General features: G+C 40.4%; 1 protein-coding gene across 5 annotated transcripts in view; it reads left to right on the top strand.

Annotated features, from left to right (window-relative positions):
- RCBTB2 (RCC1 and BTB domain containing protein 2) overlaps positions 1-15688 on the top strand; it is a 38301-nt gene that overhangs the window by 10833 nt on the left and 11780 nt on the right. For 3 of the 5 annotated variants that reach the window (XM_081215073.1, XM_081215075.1, XM_081215074.1), the window contains exons 3-11: positions 33-100; positions 1344-1394; positions 5786-5941; positions 6169-6319; positions 8545-8711; positions 9490-9648; positions 9766-9873; positions 10945-11087; positions 15339-15529. In XM_081215073.1, coding sequence (XP_081071199.1) covers positions 47-100; positions 1344-1394; positions 5786-5941; positions 6169-6319; positions 8545-8711; positions 9490-9648; positions 9766-9873; positions 10945-11087; positions 15339-15529 — 1180 coding nt within the window. In that variant the 5' untranslated portion in view covers positions 33-46. Of the gene's footprint in view, positions 1-32; positions 101-1343; positions 1395-5051; positions 5104-5785; positions 5942-6168; positions 6320-8544; positions 8712-9489; positions 9649-9765; positions 9874-10944; positions 11088-15338; positions 15530-15688 lie in introns of those variants that run through there. The other 2 variants (XM_081215077.1, XM_081215076.1) reach the window with 2 other exon arrangements.

The following is a 15688-nucleotide window of genomic DNA, read 5'->3' on the forward strand; positions in this document are numbered from 1 at the left end:
ATCTTGATTTTACCACATACTTTTTCCCCAAGGACTGCACAGGACCATGGAAGACCATATGGAAGAAGAACTTTTCCTTCTCTATGGAAAAAGTGGCAAGGTTAGAAAAATCATGCCCTTGGAGCATATATTTTCTGTCACATAAAACATACTTCATCAAACCTCTATTGGTCATCCAGTAGGAAGATCAATGAGATAGTGTGTGTCTTTGAGGGGCTCTCAGTATAGGGACTGAGATGCTGGCCCATCACTGTTACGGGTGTAGAGAATGCCAGAGGGACCAGCAGGGGGCTCTGGGGATTGTGTGAGGAGTAGAGAAAGGGTCCCCAGAGGCGGTGATGTTTGAGCTGAATGAGGAGCCACACCACCCCTACTTTCACAGAAAATGCTGTCCTGCAAAAGGGTCTGAGTTGAACAATGTTTGCTCCACTGCCAGAGATGTAAAAAAAATGACAAAATACTTAATCTTAGATGACACGTTCTTAATTCATCACAGATATTCTTTATTTCGTTTCCATCACATACAGTCAGCCAGCTTAAGTCCAGTCAGTGTCCAATTGATGTTAAAAGTTTCACATCTTTCACATGTACATCGATCTCTATCTTGTGTTGATTTTATTAAATTTACGAAATACCTGCTCTTCACTCTTGACAGCTTAATATTAACTGCCACCATTAACTTTCATTTTTCTGTTTTCCACTTTTTAAAAAATAAAATATGGTCAAAATTCAGTAAAAGATGTAAATCATCTTCACAGCCAGCGTAGTGTACAAAAACAGCACAGCTTCTGAACCTGAACCATAGTATTGCTGCGTGCTGACTTGAAGTGCTCATTTGTGAGCTCCTGTAGGAAAGTAGCTTACAGAAGCAATGTATAGAACCTGAAAGTCTTATAGAATGTTCATAGAAAATTTCATTAATTTTTTCTGGGAACAGATTTTGTAAAATAAAAGACTCATGGAATTAGCAAAGAAATTACTTTATTACATGGTGTTATGCTGCCAGGAAATTCTCAAAACGTGAGGTGTTGGCTGCTGTTCTTTAAGAATTTTTTTTTTTTTTTTTTGCCAGGCATGCCCAACATGTAATTTTAATTCTGTTTTTATATGCGGTATTTTAAATTGAATTGTGGCAACTTAATAGTTGTCCATAGTTAAATGAAGTATCATAATCCACTTGGTTCTTCATATGGATGGAGAAGCAGAGTTAATACAGGGAGCACACACTCAACGCAATGATAAAATGCATTTTGGTCTCTAACTTTATGGAGATGTATGTCCTTAATTATGTTTTCCTTGAGCTAATATTAAAAAAAAATTACTGCTTTGCATTTCCCAAACAGATGCCAGTGAAAGATGAGAGAGGTGGCTTGGATGTGAGCAAAGTAGTGAAGGTAAGCTGGCCTGGGGTTAATTCTCACCTATGCTGGTGACAAGTGCAGGAAGGGGGCTCCAAGCTAGGATGCAGATTCCAGGGACACGATCTTGATGACGTGTATTGCCGAGCTCTCGCTCCCTGGTAGTGCTTTTTTCCCCTACAGTTTTTTTATTGCCCACTCCTGGCTTCTGCTCAGCCAGTCCCTTACTTAATAGTTGGGCCCAGAGGTAGTTGGGTGCCTTCTGCAGAGATGCCTGCTATCATGCAGGCTGGCTGTGGTGTGATTGAGGCTCCTAAAGTGTGTGCATCCTTATATTATGTACACTCTTACTATATACAATGTATATATATACAGAATATACATATATGCTATATACGTACATATGTATACAGTATGTACAATGTGTATAACTATATATGCTCAAGATTATGCCAGACAGAAGAATGTATTTTTCTTCTGTGAGAGAAGATACTCAATTCCTGGAGACTGATACTAAATATTTACTTCAAAAAAGTATAAACATGTGCATTTCATAAGTGAAGTCATTGGTTCCCTATGAAGAAGTTTCCCCACAGACTTAGAAACATGAATTTTTGATGACTAACCTCCAGTAGCCAGCCTTCTGGCAGAGATTTAAAAAGCAATGTAGTCACACCTGTTGTATTTAGGTTATATTATAATTATTTGTTTTCTATTAAATTGTGAGCTCCATGAAGGAAGACAACCCACGGTGGGCATTACTGCCCTGTTCATTAAGGACTTCATGAGCACAACAGCCAAAGCCCTACAAATGCAAACAAACACTAGGCCTGCCAGGAGTTACCACTTTTTATGTGAACTTTTTACTTAGCAACAGATGATTTGTGGAAAGAAATCTGGCTTACCCACTGAGAAGCTGGTGATCTTGGAGTATTTCTCAGTCTCTCTGGCCCTCAGGTTCCTCATATGTAAAATGGGGATAGCAATATGTATGTCCTACACTTGTGAAGATTAGAAATACTATGTAAGGATTCTTTTAACTAGCACGTTAGCACGTCTACATGAAATATTTGATGCCACATCCCAAACATTGTTCTTTCTGAAAATTATAGACTTAAATAGGAAAAAAATATTAAAATGAACACCTCACAGAAAATAAGATTCCTTCATAATATAAGGAGGTGGGTAATTTAAAATAGAAGCTTAGGCTAAAAGGTAACAGAACAAGATTCTGTCATTAGCCCCACAGTGGCCTTAGGTGCTGCCCAAAAGATAATAGAAGACATCATTCTCCAGGCAGGGTCTTACAGTTTGGTGGTGTCATGGGGGGAAGTGGCCAGACTTGGCATTAGGGGAGCTTCCCCTTGTTCAGGTTATGCCACTCACTGAGGGTGATGCTCTTAGCAGTGACAAACTGCTTCCCCTCTGTGTTAGTTTCTTAGTATTAGTTTCTGCCCTGATGAAGTACCACAAACCAGGTGGTTTAAAACAACAGAAATCTACTCTCTGACAGTTCTGGAGGCCAGAAGTCTGAAATCAAGGTGTCAGCAGGGCCACGCTCTCTGAAGGCTTGAGGGAAGAAGCCTGCAGCTTCTGGGGGTTCCCGGCATCCTTGGTGTTCCGGGACATACAGCTGCATCACTCCAGTCTCTGCCTCCATCTTCACTGTGTGTCTTCACATAGTTAACTCTACATGTCAGCTTGAGTGGGCCCCCGGTGCCCAGGTTAAACATCGTCTCTGGGTGTGTCTGTGAGGGTGCTTCCAGATGAGAATAGCACTGGAACTGGTGGACTCAGTAAATGGGTGGCTCTTCCTGCTGTGGGTGGGCATCATCCAATCTGTTGAGAACCTGGATGGAACAAAAGACAGAGGAAGGAAGAATTCATCCCTTTTTTCCTGCTTCGCTGATCTACCTGGGACACCTCATTTCATCCTCTGCCCTCAGACTGGGATTTACATCATTGTCTCCTCTGGTTCTCAGGCCTTTGGACTCGGACTGAATTATTCCACCAGCTTTCCTGGGTCTCCAGTTTACAAATGCAAACATAGGACTTCTGAACCTCCATAATCTTCTTTTTTTTTTGTTTTTTGTTTTTTTTGCAGTACGCTGGCCTCTCACTGTTGTGGCCTCTCCCGTTGAGGAGCACAGGCTCCAGACACGCAGGCTCAGCGGGCATGGCTCACGGGCCCAGCCGCTCCGCGGCATGTAGGATCCTCCTGAACCGGGGCACGAACCTGTGTCCCCTGCATCGGCAGGCAGACTCTCAACCACTGCGCCACCAGTGAAGCCCCTAGAGCCTCCATAATCTTGTGAGCCAAGTCCTATAAATGAATGAATGAATGAATGGATAAATAAATAATTGTTTCCCCTGACTCCTAAGGTGGAAAGCACAAATATCCTTTCTAAAATAAGTAGCTAGTCTGATCTGCTCTCTACTAGGCATATATCTGGTAAGACTGATTTAATATCTGATGGGAAAGATAGGGCTTAGAAAATCCTTTGCTCCTTTAAATTAAGCTAGAGTTCGGTGATTATTGAGGGAAACAGCTAGACATGGCATTTGATAGGCATGTTGGCTATTTATGCATCTTATTTATAATCTTAAAAAATTTTGGAAGTTGAAAAGTATGTAAGTAAAAATGTTTCCAGTGTAGCAAATAAGTAAAAGCTCTCTTTAAAACAGCTTTATCTGTTTTAAACACCAAGGACTTCCCTGGTGGTGCCGTGGTTAAGAATCTGCCTGCCAATGCAGGGGACACAGGTTCGATCCTTGGTCCGGGAAGATCCCACATACTGCGGAGCCACTAAGTCCGTGCGCCACAACTACTGAGCCTGCACTGTAGAGCCCGTGAGCCACAACTATGGAGCCTGCGTGCCTCAACTACTGAAGCCCACATGCCTAGAGCCCATGTTCCGCACCAAGAGAAGCCAAGGCAATAAGAAGCCCGCGCAGCACAACTAAGAGTAGCCCCCGCTCGCTGTGCACAGCAACGAAGACCCAATGCAGCCATAAATAAATAAATAAAAACAGCTTTATCATGTCCACATTGAATGCTCTTATGGGATTGCAAATGCTCATGATCTTAATGCATCCTGTTGTGGGTTTGATTGTATCCCCCCCAAATTCATATGTTGAAATCCTAACCCCGAAAGGTGATGGTATTAGAAGGTGGGGCCTTCGAGAATTGTTTAAATCCTGAGGGGAGAAACCTCATGAATGGGATTAGTGCTTTATAAAAGGGGCTCCAGAGAGACTCCTAGCCCTTTCCAGCATGAGAGGACACAGTGAGAAGACTCTGGCTCTGAACCAGGAAGGGCACCTTCATCAGAACATGATCATGCTGGCACCTTGAGCTCGGACTTCCCAGCCTCCAGAACTATAAAAAATAAATTTTTGTTGTTTATAATCCACTCAGTCTATGGTGTTTTGGTTTAGCAAATTGACTGAGGTACCCCATTATTTTTGAAGGTGACCTTTTTTGGAAATGGGGTCACTGCAGATGCAGATTGTTTAGTTAAGATGAGGTCATGAGGGTGACCTAATCCAGCATGACTGGTATCCTTATAAAAAAGGGGAAATTGAGACAGACAGACGCACGTGGGGGAAGATGATGTGAGAGACACAGGGAGAATTGGGCCGTCTGCAAGCCGAGGGGGGAGGCCTGACAGATCTTCCCCTTACAACCCTTAGGCGGAACCAGACCAGCTGATACCTTGACTCTGAACTTCCGGCCTCCAGAACTGTGAGAAGATAAAGTTCTGTTGTTTAAGCCACTCAATTTGTGGTACTTTGTTACAGCAGTTGTAGCAAACGAATACATGTACTTTCTGGGTGTTTTCGTCCTACCAATCCCCAAACCTGAGTGGGGGGATGAGGGAACCCACCAGTTGCTCAAACTGAATGGTCAGAACTGACCCATGAACTGAAACCTTCTGGACTTTTTCCTTGGTGTCACCTTTGGCATTGTTCTTTCCCAAGGACTTGTTTTGCTAAGATTTAGGCAGCAGATGAAACAGCAGTCTTCTCCCTTTTTTCCTGCTTTCACAAGCAGCTTAGTTTCCAGAGCTACATTTAAGATATAACCGACACTGAAAGTGCTACATTTAAGACATAACCGACACTGAAAGTGCTTGCCAGACATTCACCTCCCCAAAGTTCAGCCTTAGATGATTCCTGTGTCCTTAAGGAAAATTAATAGGTGAGATCTGATTCCATCCAGGACCTCTGGCCCTTGGTTGCAGTGAGAGTGGTCCTGAAGCAGTCAAGCTTGTAAAGGCAGTTCCCAAAATAGACAGGGTTTGTTCCTCCTCAAACCAATGCTAACTCTTCTGCAGAAATGAAGGGGACAAAGAAAATATATTTTTTATTATTAGTCAATATATATATATATATTTTATTTACTTATTTTTTAAATTCTTTTTCAGCCAGTACAGGCTACTCTGTCATCTTTGAAGATGTTAGATGTGGGCAAGTGGCCAATTTTCTCCCTTTGTTCTGAGGAAGAACTGCAGTTAGTTCGTCAGGCCTGTGTCTTTGGCAGTGCTGGCAATGAAGTTTTATATACTACAGTAAATGATGAGGTAATGTTGAAGAAAAAATTACATTTTCAGTAATGGATTTGCTGAATTGAAGATCTTGGTGGGGGAACTAAGGAGTTAAGGAAGGAATTAAGGTAAAAAAAATGCACGGAGAGTAGATTCTTATTTATTAAATAATGAAGCAGTTTCCCTAGGGGAACTGTGCCTGTTTGAATGTACAGGTTTGTCAGAAATAGAACTGCTTGAACTAACTGTGGTTTTTCCCACAGATTTTTGTGCTTGGCACCAACTGCTGTGGCTGTTTGGGATTAGGTGATGTCCAGAGCACCATTGAACCTCGGAGACTGGATTCTTTAAGTGGCAAAAAAATTGCCTGCCTCAGCTATGGGAGTGGTCCACATGTTGTCCTTGCAACAGCAGGTAACCTAGGAACACAGGGTGGAATTTTAGCCATTGCTTTCTTTGTTGAGAAACAAGACTAGGACCACCCCTTACGCTGAGAACATACTTTTTGATTGGCTTTCTGGCTCTGCCCTGGGAACTTGACTGTGCTTTGGACAATATGAAATATCAATATCAATATCAAAGTAAGATAATGTAGCAGATGGAAGCTAGCAGTTTTTGGCACTTTGGGTGTAAGAATGACAATGCGATAAGCCCAGTGAACTCCTTTTGTTTATATGTGTAATTATTTTGCATTAGAATGCTGAACTCAGGACGTTTTGAACTTGAGATTCTTGATCTATGAACAGAGCGATGAAAGCTAGATTCCAAGATCCCCTCTAACCGTTAGCGTTCTGTGATCCTGACTTTAAACAGTGACTGATGGCTCTAGTTGGTATTCGTAGTATAAGGAATTAAATATTCTCATGGCTATTTCATGCATTCAGACTGATAAGACAACATAATTAAAACATACCTTAGAGCTTCCCTCAAGCTGGGTATTCATTTTATTAGTGTTCTTTAAATGGAAACTAAATGTTATAAATATTCTCGTATATTTATTTCACATTTTAAAAATAAGTTTTAGGGATTTTTGGTTGCCAGTAGTAGCAGGCTGGATTATTCAGACCATTTCTGCACTAAAAAAAAAAATACAAATTCTAGATAAAATATTTTTAAAAATTTTCTAAAAGCATCAAAACACTGATAAGGCAGAAAGGAATTATTAGACCAAATATATTTAAGAGAAAGTATGAACTAAGAAGTTAGAGGGGACCTTGAAGCTAATTTTGCCTTAAAGCCATCTGCCTATGCACTTAAACGGTGTTGTGGTCTGATGTACTTATGAGGTGAAGGGGTCACAAGTCAAAGACCTCACATGTTAGGCTGGGACCACAAAGGGCTACACTCTCAGGGCAAGGATGAGTCAGCTCTTTCATCTCTAAGGGACTCAACAGAAGAATTCCTTGGCTCTGAGCAAAGCAAGGAGAAAAAAAGAAAGAAAACCTCTCCCTGAGGTGTTGTATCCATGGATTTGTATTCCAATTCACCTTAGATTGGATGGTCCAAGAAATCTCAAGCCTTGGATTTATCAAAGAGGTACCTTTAAAGTGCCTTAAGAACATGAGAGAAGTTAATGCAAATTCTTTCTAGACGAAAGTAGCTTCATTCTAGGCCTGAAGGAATATAATGCCATCAAAAAATAATTTTTCAATGGCAATTAGTAGCACATAGTCAAAGATAAGCAGGTACAAGGAAACAAGGCCCCCTGAATAAGAACCTGCAAAAAAGACAGCAAAAAACAACTACTAAATGTCAGGTATTAGAATTACCAGACACCACTTATAAGATGGCTGTATTTATTACGTTTGAAAAAATAAAAAATGAGCTTGAAGGTACCTGAAGAGATCATAGAAGACCTGAAAGAGAACCAAATAAACAATATAATTATCAAAATGAAAAAATCAGTGGACAAGTTTTGCAGCAGTTTGAACACAGCAAGAGAAAATTAATAAACTGGAAGATAGATCAGAAGAAATTATCTGGAATGTAGCACAAAGAGACAATAGGGTAGAAAAATACAGATGAAAGGAGTTTATACTGTATTATTCCATTTATGGTAAGTTCAAAACCAAGAAAGACTAAATCCTGTTATCCAGGATGTATATGGGGGGGGGCTTTTGGGGTGATCATAAGATTGTATTTCTTGACCTGAGTGGTAGTACATGGATGTGCACTTTGCAATTATTTATAAAACTGTGTATATATATTTTAAGAACTTTTCTGAATATGTATTATACTGCACAATAAGTAATATAACAAAGATTCAAAATATTTACTTGGAGATCATTTTATAGATAAGGAAATTAAGGTTCAGAGAAGTTAAATGACCTTACAGTCTTTTGAATTTCAGTCTGTTTTTTTTCCTCTTACTCTTAGAAGCCTTTTCTCTGTTGTTTATTAAAAACCTATCTTCCAGCTATTATAACTGCATCCATTTAAATTTCATCTTGTTGCTTTGAGGTAGAATGTAGTTAAACTTTCCAAATGTATTCTTTTATAAAATGAGTTTTGTGGAATAGGGAAGTCGATTAGCTTTTGCATATGAAGTTTTAGTTTCCATTTGTGGAAGTGTGTAATATATATATTTTCATATAAGAATAGATGTTTTGAAAGTTGGTTATGTTTCTTTTTATTTTCAGAAGGAGAAGTCTTTACCTGGGGTCACAATGGTTACAGTCAGCTGGGCAATGGGACAACTAACCATGGTCTAGTGCCCTGTCATATCTCTACTAATTTGTCAAACAAACAAGTCATTGAAGTGGCCTGTGGGTCTTACCATTCTTTGGTGCTAACATCTGATGGAGAGGTGAGAATAGTCAGCATAAATCTCACTGATCATAAGATTTCAATAAGATTTTAATTTCAGTACATTATATAGATTCCTATAGCAGTCCTGAAAATATGATCATTTGATTAGACTAACCACCTACCTCAAATTCAGTCTTACTCTTGTTAGCAGTTCATAGTCATGGTGTTTATATTATGAAGTGTGCCTGTATGTAGTAAGGATTTCTATAACTGCAAAATTTAAAAGGCTGTATTGTTACTTCTATGTTGCTATACTCAAGGGGATTATTTGCAAAAAGAAAAATCCCAAAATGCTGGAAAATATGGCTGAAGCAAAGTAGATATTTTTATAAGGATTATATGATATTTGCTTATAATCATTGCTGTTTGTATAGGTAATGCCAGTAACCTAATTTTATAAAGTAATATGCTTTGGGACTTCCCGGGCAGTCCAGTGGTTACGACTTCGCCTTCCAATGCAGGGGGTGCGGGTTTGATCCCTGGTCGGGGAGCTACGATCCCACGTGCCTCATGGCCAAAAAACCAGAACATAAAACAGAAGCAGTATTGTAACAAATTCAATGGAGACTTTAAAAATGGCCCACATCAAAAAAATCTTAAAAAAAATAATAAAGTAATACATTTTGTAAGAATGTGTTCTGTGGAAACTTCCCTGCTTGTGTTGTGAGCATTTATGGATATCAGCGCTTTGAGGGCAAAGATGAGACACTGTAAGTGCCAATTGAGACACTTTGTATATTAGTGTGTTTCATTTATTGATCTCTTCTTTCAAATAGGTATTTGCCTGGGGTTATAATAACTCCGGGCAGGTAGGGTCTGGATCAACAGCTAATCAGCCGATCCCTCGAAGAGTCACTGGCTGCTTACAGAATAAAGTAGTTGTGAACATAGCCTGTGGGCAGATGTGCTCGATGGCTGTGGTGAACACTGGGGAGGTAAGAAAGTTATTTTCTGTGTCACTTAAAAAAGCCTGTCTACCTTCTCAGTGTCGTACCGACATGGAATGCTTCTTTTCATCTTTCGTGGGCATTGAGTCTCTCATCTTCTCTCAGGTCTATGTCTGGGGTTACAATGGAAACGGGCAGCTGGGACTCGGCAGCAGCGGCAACCAGCCAACCCCTTGTAGGGTAGCAGCTTTGCAAGGCATTCGTGTCCAGCGGGTACGTCCACTGTTGGTTCACGTGCTGCCTGTTTTTAAGGCTACGGGGGCAAAGATACCAATGTACTAAAAACTCAGTTGTCTTAGCAGGATGAAAAGGTAAGCTGCTTGGCTATCTTGACTGAAGAAGTAAAGGTTAAAGCTCTTTTCCTGAATTTAGTTGTAGATGCTGATCAGAAAATTTGTATTTCCAGTGCACTCTCATACATAGCTGTTGGGATGTAAATTTTTATCATCTTTTCCAAGGAAACTTTGGCAGTGTGTATCAAGAGCCTTAAAAATACCCATACCCTTTGATCTGTAATTCTACTTAAATTTAGGGCATTATCCTAAGGAACCAAAGAGAAAGCGACTTGCAGAAGGTGTAGTAAAGATATAGCAAAAAAAAAAAAAAGAAAAAGAAAAAAATTGATAACAAATAATAGTAGCACAATTTACCTAATCAAACAGTAAGTTAATGGTTAAATAAATTAATATCAATACTAAATCGTATTAACAGAGATGATGCTTACAAAGGATTTTTAATGGTAGGGAAATAATGCTATATGCAATGTTAAGTAAAAAGAAAGATACAGGACTGCTTATACAGATATGAGCACTTTTTAAAAAAGCTATCAGTGCATATCTCTCTATATATAATCAGGAAAAATCCTGATCTTGAGATGACTTTCATAATTATACTTTCCTATATTTTTTTCACATTGAACATCTTTTACTTTTATAACAAAAGGAGAAAATAATTCTTAAAAAATAGAAGTGTCTATTTCTTATTCACCTCACACCCCTTGATCTCTGTGAGCATAATGAATGCCGTATTAAAGATGAATAAACTGGACTCTTGTCACCGAAGGACTCAAGTTGATCTCACTGCAGTTTTCACCACACATGGGGCCTAAGCTAGATCTGGAGGGATGTTGCTTAACTTAATGCCGCCTGCCTCTCTGGCAGACTGCCTCTTCCCTTTTTTCTTTCTTTTTTTTTTTTTCCTTCATTTTTTGATTCTTAACCTATCTTGTGAAACATGTTTCTTTCTGTTTGCAGGCCTGAGTGGATTTGGTTTTTCTCTTTCCAGGTTGCCTGTGGCTATGCACACACATTAGTATTAACAGATGAAGGTCAAGTGTATGCTTGGGGCGCAAATTCTTACGGCCAGTTGGGCACTGGCAATAAAAGTAACCAGTCCTACCCTACTCCTGTTGTTGTGGAAAAGGACAGGTAATATGTGCATTTTCAAAATAAGTTCAGTGTTCTTTCGTGATTAAACTAAACTTAGGCATTGTATAGAATTATGGGCAATTGACTGCTAGTATTAGAATATTCTTGAACAAGACCATTCATTCCTTTTTAAAATTAGCTTTAGAATTTTGGGGCAAGTTGATTGATGTTAAATAGTTTGTTTTCACATACCCGTATTTCACCTATACCTCCAATAGCTACTTTACACAAACTACAATGACTAAACCTCCAACAGCTTTTCTGCATTATTCTTCTCGCTCAAAAAAGACCTTTTCTCCCCCGTTCTCATTTTTTTCTATTTCACATTCTTAAGAAGGAGTTGATAACATTGGAGGTCTATCTTCTATGGTTTAGGAAGATGAAAGTATCTCAGATGGGGGCTGCTACTTATAAAGTTTGCCAGTTGAAAAGAATAGGGCTGTTTCATTACTTCAACTCCCAGGCTATCACTGTGACACAGAGCAAAATGGTTAAAAAATTAAAAGTGAGTTGTGTGCCCTTGTTTGCAAGGTTGTATTAAGTGAGTAGCATATCCAGAGTTTTCCCCCAGATTATCCTACTATTTTTGAAGGTCTCTTGAAATTTCTCAAACATGGCTACATCACTGCCTTTTCACTCTTCCTTTCTTGACACAGAAGCACGGAACAAGAACATTTTATTATTTGTTCTATTAGGCCAGGGTTAAATCATTGTGGAAATTAATATTGCTGTTTTCATTTTTATTTTACATATTAATTTTTGCTATATCTGATTTTAAATAAATATATGGATAAATTATTTTGCATTTGTGGCAGTTCTTTTATATGTTTCTATTGGAATATTTAACAATGAAAATGAAGAACCAAATGGTCATTTTCAGCTCCCTTGATTTTCATTTGACTATTGTGAACCTGGCTGCTTTTATTTAACCTATGTTAAATTGGTTAAAAAACCTTTTTTTCCCCCATATCTTACAGTAAGACCCTAGACTCCTTAAGAATTGGGGGAGAGGAAAGATAATGAAGGTCACGAGCTGGCAGGCACACAGGAGATGCAAGCAGCCATGTTACTTTCATTTCTCTTAAAGGTGGTTCAGAGCCGCTCAGTAAAAAGAGAAGAGACAGTCTTGAGGCTTTGAAAATGCCTCCAGCTAGCAAATCCAGTCAGTGGGGACTTTTACTATTTAGACAAAATAGCTAAGAAGTGTTAAAGGATCAGAGGTCACATGGGTATAAAAACAGACTGTCTGTATGGCACTTTACCATTTTTCTCGTGCTGCCACATTTAAAATAAACTTGAACTCCTCTATCTGGACTCACAGTCCGCTGCCATCTGCCCACCAGCGATGTGCCCCACCTTGCGCCGCTGGTCCTGACAGTCCCAGAGTGAGTGCCAGGTCTTCTGACTGTGGTCACGCTGGGACAGACAGACCATAGGGCAGCTCAGTGGGAAAGAGCAAGAGAGGCAGAGAAGCAGGGCACGGAAGTTATGTGGGTGTCAGGGCACGTGGCACTGGAGAGTTACCTGTTGCTTTCTGTCTTTTTCAAAAACTTCATAAAGCATTTTTTTGAATTATATATGTAAAAAAAAGTAGAAATAGCTAAATACTTGCACCCTTGGTCTTGTCCACGTAAACATGATTTTGGCTACGGATATCAGGGTTGAGTGTTTTGAATGAGATGGTCCTGCTTTTCTCTGTTTTCCATGCTTGAATTTCAGTTGGTGATTGCTGAGCTTGCAGGCTCTCCATCGCACAAATGTTGCAAGGGAGGAACCTATAGGTTTGCTGGGACTTGTTCAGCACCTACCCGCCCTTTTCAATGACTGAAACTTTGCAGATATGTTATGACTTATCTCTCAGGAACTCCTGACTCTTGGGGCCCATCACAGGGAGTCTTGGCTAATTAGAATGAGCAGGATTGAACTTGGGGCGGGGTGGGTCGTCAGGTCTTGGTTACGTGTTCACAGAAGCGGGAAGGGGAAATTTGTCTGCGTGGGATTATTTGCTCAAACAGCAACCCAAGAAAAACCTGATTAACTCCATTATGGTGAGGGATGCTAACACTTTATGTCACTGTTTATATTCACTTAGAAGTGATTTTAATAATTAACATGATTCTCTTCTCTAACCCAGTCATTCCAAATCTTTCTGAATTTTCAGTACTTTGATTTACCGGCATGTCTTTTGAGTCCCTGAAAAACACAGTTTAAGTTAGATTGATCTAAAACTAACTTTGCCTTGAATTTTGTGACTTCTTGAGGTCATTTATCATGTGTTGGCCTCTTACAGAACCAGGATTGGGAAACAGTGCTCTGGTCTTTTTATAATCATGATTTCTTCTCCATTATTCTCCTCCCTCACAAATTACCTTTTTTCTTTCCTCATTGTTTTCTGTTTTGCATTCTGTCTCACTCTCTGCTGTTTCATGTCTGGTATTTCTTAGACATTAAGCTGTGCCATTGTTGCAGATCATTCCGTTGAGGTGACACTAAACCTGTTTATTATGAACATATAGTAATTTTTTCCCATTAAGAATGGTTATAAAATAAAGTGTGAAATACGCCAGACATCCTGACAGTAAAGGTTAGCTCAGTTTATAGTCATTGTCTATTGCATGTATGACTGGAAAATCTGAACTTCCGCATTTGCTTCTTGGTATGAATCAGATGTAAGGACAGATGACCTCAGGCAAAGGCAGGGCGCCTTGGCTGATGGTCAAGTCCCAAGCTGAGACCTGAAGGTTCCCTCTAAACCTTCTCCATTCTCGTTGCTGTAGCAGCTGCTGCCATCAGCCAAGCCTCAGCCCCACCCCTGACTTCCCGCGTGGCACTGGGTGCTCCAGGTAAATGCCCCAAGGCCATGCTCAGGGAGGGCCAGCTTTCCCAGCTTTTCTGCATCCTTAACCCCTGTGCTGTGGAAGCAGTGTCCCACCTCCTCTAATGGATGGCAAAGGCCGTTCCCCTCTCCTGGAGGCTAATGGTAAACATTTCAGAAGTGAGTACATCTGTTGATTGGAACAGAGAGTGTGTGGGCAAAGGTGATTGGAGAGAATGCTGGACATAGATGGAAGGCAAATTAGGGAATGCCTTAGGGTCATGTGTCTGGATTTTTGTCTTATGGGAAGTCAACGAAGGTTTGAATGTAGTGATGAGAATGGTGTTTCAAGAGGATCATTAACGTGCCAGCATTGTGCGATTTAGGTCAGAAGAGAAAGTCTGAGGTGGGGAGACCTAAGAGTTGCGTTGGTCCGGGTATGGGTGTGCTTGGTGAGGGTGTGGCAAATGGGAGGCACTACAAAGAAAGAATTGCTGTTATTCGTCAAGCGGATGTTCTGAAGAAAGAGATACATGAGGAGGGAGAAGTCAAAGATGACCCTGAAGTTCTGAGCCTAAGTCACTGAGGATGCTGGTACCATTGCCCGAGACAGAATCAAGATGGTACTTCACTTGAGGAAATTGTTTATTTTCTTTAAATCTGTATGGTGGCTTAGTCTGAGAGAAAATAATTATTTTCAACTCAACAAAACAGTGGTTTCCACTAGGAAGTGTTCTGAGAACTACCTGCCTGTCAGTCATGAACTTTGAAATAGGGTCTAACATGTGGTTGATCCCAGAAAACTGCTCTCTTGGGTTCCAGATGATATAGTCCAGTGAGTCAGAACCACTGCACTTACTGTTTGCAGTGTGAGTCGGGGTGACCCACAGCAGGCTTCATTTAACCCTAAAATTGGTAACGTTTTGATGAAAATATTTATTGACCCTGGGTGGAGATGGCCCAAAATTGGTAAAGTTTTGATGAAAATATTTATTGACCCTGGGTGGAGATGGCCCAAAATTGGTAAAGTTTTGATGAAAATATTTATTGACCCTGGGTGAAGATGGCCCAAATCTTTCTGATCTGCTTTACTAAGTAATGTTTTAAGAAAGCAATTAAATCACTTTTTTTTGTTTTGTTTTTTGTTTTTGGTCTCTGCTCTCTTGGATTGTATTAATACTTGAATTTCAAAACAGGATGGTACATATTTTTATGGGCCTACTGGCTAGAAGCGGTAACAAGCAGACCTTCACGATACATAAGTGCCACTGACGCATAGCTTACATTTAAATAACTGTTGGGTGCCTGACAATTGAGACGCTTAGGTGTCTTAAGTCTTCTTTTTGTTTTTAATCAGTTAGACCTAAGGGAAGAAAAAATCACCTTGTTTCTTCTCCTGTTTACCGTGTTTACTTGGCGTGTGTTTGTGGACCTAGAATTACAGAGATTGCGGCCTGCCACTCTGCCCACACGTCTGCAGCCAAGACGCAGGGAGGGCACGTGTACATGTGGGGCCAGTGCCGGGGCCAGTCGGTGACCCTGCCTCACCTCACCCACTTCTCCTCCACCGACGACGTGTTCGCCTGCTTCGCCACGCCTGCCGTCACCTGGCGCCTCCTGTCCGTGGGTGAGCTGATCGCTGTCCATCGGGGTGGTGGCCTGAAAGCTAGGACGAGAACTTCTGCTGTTTTCATTTTTTGATAGTGAGGACTTTGTTCAGTGCAGTGTCAGGCATTTTATTTCCTTCTAATGAGCTCCTGTGAAAGGGAACTCAGTAGATCGATTC

Source organism: Mesoplodon bidens, assembly GCF_964165515.1.
Source record: "Mesoplodon bidens genome assembly, chromosome: 17".
NCBI classification, from domain to species: Eukaryota; Metazoa; Chordata; class Mammalia; order Artiodactyla; family Ziphiidae; genus Mesoplodon; species Mesoplodon bidens.